General features: G+C 39.3%; 1 protein-coding gene across 1 annotated transcript; it reads right to left on the bottom strand.

Moving 5' to 3' along the window:
* Positions 1-3739: 3739 nt before the first annotated feature.
* LOC115755956 (nuclear transcription factor Y subunit B-5-like) lies at positions 3740-4102 on the bottom strand. Its single transcript, XM_030695589.2, has one exon. It carries the CDS (start codon positions 4100-4102, stop codon positions 3740-3742), a length of 363 nt encoding a protein of 120 aa, XP_030551449.1.
* Positions 4103-4312: the final 210 nt, after the last annotated feature.

Below are 4312 nucleotides of genomic sequence, written 5' to 3'. Positions count from 1 at the left end.
CCGAGTCAAACTCCAAATTAATTTTAGAACATGTTATGAGTAGATCTCTTTAAAGTAAACACAACTAATTACTTGGAAGCTTGGCACAACCTTGTAGAGGAACAATTAGAAAACTTATTTTTTTGTATTTTTTTTGTCATACTTGTGTTTTCAAATTGAGTACATTGCAATCTTGAAATGTATAGAAAACCCCGAACCCTCCTTCTCTCTTTGACAGATGGGCTCCGGTTGCAACTCATGGATCCGGCCCATTTAACAAACACACAAATCCATATATATATAAGACAGATTTCGATTGTCGTGGGATACTGCTTGGGAACCTTCAAACATTATGAACCCATATATGTTCATGTAAAGCATTTTTTCTTTGGGAGAACACTTTCTTTAAGTGGCCCCAAGCACTGACTCAAGTTCCTAACTGTCGTGTAACTAGGCAACACACACAGCATTGGGCCAAGAAATGATCGAACTGTCCTTTGTTTTTTTTTTATTTTTATAATTCAGGATCCGCCAACTCACTAGCCACCCTTCGGGCGGGGCGAAAGTGACTATATCTGGAGGGAGGCTGGCCCCGTAGCCCACCAGCAAGGGCCCCCCACTTAAGTCCGCGGAATGATTGAACTTTCCTTTGTTTATTTCACTATAAGTAAAGAAAACTCTAGTATAGGGTAAAAGTGTTATGGGAGTACTAGTTTAAGATTTTTGATGAAACGAAAATTAATTTGATATTTTCAAGTAAACATGTAATGAGAATATCAGCTTGAAATTTTAATGGGACTAACCTGTTCTCTCTTTACCGACATCCATTTGTACAATAAGTCAAATATTTAGGCAGAAGGCCATTTTGCTTAGGAAGTAATTGTTGAACTCAGCAGCGTGGTGAATGACTCTACATTAATTAAGTGAGTTGATGTTGAACTTCTTGCTCATACCATTATAAAACTATTTCACATTCACTTAACTTTTAGTGTCAATTTGACAATATCATGAGAAATTTCTGAGGGAGCTAGGAAACGTATAAAATCATTTCGAATTATTCTAATATTAGTATATTATTGAAAGTATTGAATAATTAAAGTATTTCATATGCAATCAAATGTCTCTAGTTTCTAAAATGAGTATTATGAGTAACCTACAAGTTGGTGTCTGTGGTTGGGTAGTTTCCAAATTGCATTGGATAGGACCCCGCCAGTTGATGTGTGGTTCGTGAAAGGACTAGGCCCAATCCCTATACGATGAGGGCGGGGAGCGATCTTTGGAATGAGAGAGCTTGAATAGAATGGGGGCTAAGAATAAATTGGACCCCCATTGAGTAGGGGAATGCCACAGGCAACACGGGCGAATAGTGACAAGAACGCAAGTGCTTCAAGTTCGGCGTCTGTGAGCATTTGACAGCTATGCCTTCTGATACCATTCAAAGCAAACATCCACCTCCAATCAGAACATTTCTTCTTTGGATTTTTGCCACGTGGATTGGACCTTGTCATTGCAATAATATCATGAATAGTGAAAGTTTAAATTAGCATCAATAGCGAAACCCAGAGACGTGTGCCCATTGACATGGAAAAAAAAAGTTAGCAAAAGGTTATTTTGGTAAATCTACATTTTTTTAAAGTTACATTTATCAAGAGATGTTGAGACAAGCACAATATTATTTACTATGACCACAGCTCGTTCGCACGCATGCTACTATGACAAGTAGCATTCCCGTTTGAGGTTAGCCGCAGTTTATCTATCAGCATAATCAATTGAAATATGACTAATGTGGAATCAAACACATATCTAACACTAGAGCGAGGAGGAGGGGGCACTTGACCAGCCTAAAGTTTCAGTATGACCATATGAGGCTAGGCGCTCTCTAGCCAGGGCACTTGACCCGCCTTAATCTTATCTCCCGCCATCCAACGTGCATCACTATACCTATTCTATTCTTGCCAACTTTTTATTTAAAAATGAACATGTCTAATCTCTATGTAGGCCTCAAAACATTGAGCGAATTTGTTCTTTTCAGAAATAGAATCACTCATCCATGCGATGCTCTAGTAGCAGCTAGGTAGGTAGGTAGGTTGGCATATAATTTGAGACATGTTCCTAGTTTTGGCATCCACATTCCTGGGCATGTGACAATGGATCATTGGAGTGAGAGCTAGCTAGAGGTTGCATGGGTTGTCCAAATATTTCTTGCTTGATCAGGACAACTGTTTCTTACAATTAATACATAGTGTTTCATAGTACTCAAGTGACTTGTGGTTGGTCGATGCTTTTCTGGGGTTCCACCTTTTGTCCCCCACTCTCTTCTTCACCACATTAAACAGTTCCTTGATGCATCTTTCCATGTGCAGGAACAGATCAAACGCTTAGCGTCTCTAAAACCAGAAACCTTAAACAGTGCACGTGATTCCAAAAAGTGTGATATACCATGCTTTTTTTTCAGCAAACCCTAACCCGAATTCGCTGCATCCGAGAAGCATGTCTTGGCTTTCTCAGAGTTTCCTCTTTTTATAATGGCAATCATGAATCTAGGCAGTCAGTGTACGGCGATTGAATACTCCAAAGTTGTTGGTCCAAACCTAATTCCAACAGATTTAGTTAACAGTCTCTCTCTAGTCAATATCGAGTAATTAGAACAAAGAAATAGCATGTCGATAAGTCCAAAATAACCCCATCTGTATCAACGCAGTATGCTCAAATTTAAAAATGTCATGACCGAAGTTTCAAAACAAGTCTAGCCCGAAGGAGGATTGATTAACTTATAAAGACCAATTCCCCAATTGAGATGTATGTTATCGGAGTTGCAAGACTCGATAAGTTGCTGAACTAGAATGCTATTCATTGGTAGTTCATTTGCGATACCTTAATGGAGCATTTGTTCTTTCTTTCATTCTTGAATCCATTGGGAAGGAAATGAGTGAGCTTATAAGCCAAGCATTATTACTTGGAAGGATATCCAACGAATGGAATACACAAATTTCTCTCTTGACTTTCTATCTCTACTCTCTTTTGGTCCCTGCTATTCTCACCTTACTCTAATTCCCTTCCTTCTCACCTAATTCTGATTCTCATCTCATTATCAATTGAGATAGTTTCCCAATACCAGCTAGAAAGTTAGAAAAGGGGAATCTCTGTCACAGTAATTTAAGAAAATTGATCACGAAGAATCTAGTAATTAACACTATTAAGGATAAACTTTTCCAAATTTCTATGATACTTTTATATGTCTATCAAATAAAAGTGTAACATGAAAGCTGATTCGTTAACCTTGTCTTTCCTCTCCTGGCAAACTGTGAACCAGTAAATCCGCTCATCTCTCCGTGCTTTCCTCAAATTGAAATTAGGAAATCAAGAGTTCCATTTAGAATTCTGATTTCAAATTGCAAGTGCTGAGTTTTGTGACTTGATTACAAAAAATTCCAGTGAAATAGGTGAACACCATCCTAAAGCTCTTGGCTGAAGGTTATGCAGATAAATCTGGAAAACAAAAACTATACTAAAGCTTCTGAGAATATGAAAAGCTCAGATGTGTAAAATTACCTTCATAAGTATCATGATTAAAGCTAGAAACTTGATATATATCGTTTGCCCAAATATCTTCCCTTGTATCCTCAACATGGCCTTGAGATTGATCTACCACTCCTTTCATCGGTTGAAAAGTTCGCCGATGTGAAGGCCAAAGCCTGATTGTTCCTAAATTGTCAGAGTATTTCTATATGATACATATTGCTCCGCACCCTTTGATCTGCTACTGTTGAGGGTTGCTCATCACCTTGTCTTGATTAGCTTTATCTCCTTCTAATTCCCTATATCTATGCAAATACCTTCTTAGCGGACCAGCGTAATTGTCGAAACCCAGCGTCTCCATAGCGCAGCAAATATCATCGCCGTTCACGGTCTTCCTCCTCTCCTTCCGGCACTTCTCAGATGCTTCGCTGGTCACAAAGCCAATGAACTCTGAGACACATTCTTGCATCGTTTCTTTAGCTTCCTTTGAGATTTTTGCGTTGGGAGGGAGGGTTTGCTTCATGATCCGCCCCAAGTTGGCTATTGGGAGCAACCTGTCTTGCTCCTTGATGGTTCCTTCGTTGACACCGGTGTTATCTTCCATTTCTAGAGGCTCACTCCCAAAAGTACATGATCCCCGTTGAATTTAGAAACTGTCTTCCAATGTCAAAGGGCTGCCTTCTAAGGTCTGCAAACCCACGAAGTCAGGCATCCGACCTAATATATGCATTTGACTTATGATTTTATGTCTTGTCCAGATGATGACAGACCGGCTTGACACAAATGGGGGGCTAGATAAACTTGGGTAGATGCC

This window comes from Rhodamnia argentea, chromosome 6, assembly GCF_020921035.1.
Source record: "Rhodamnia argentea isolate NSW1041297 chromosome 6, ASM2092103v1, whole genome shotgun sequence".
In the NCBI taxonomy this organism is placed as follows: Eukaryota; Viridiplantae; Streptophyta; class Magnoliopsida; order Myrtales; family Myrtaceae; genus Rhodamnia; species Rhodamnia argentea.
The sequence above is the reverse complement of the archived record's forward strand: the minus strand, read 5'-3'. Positions and strand labels throughout refer to the sequence as shown.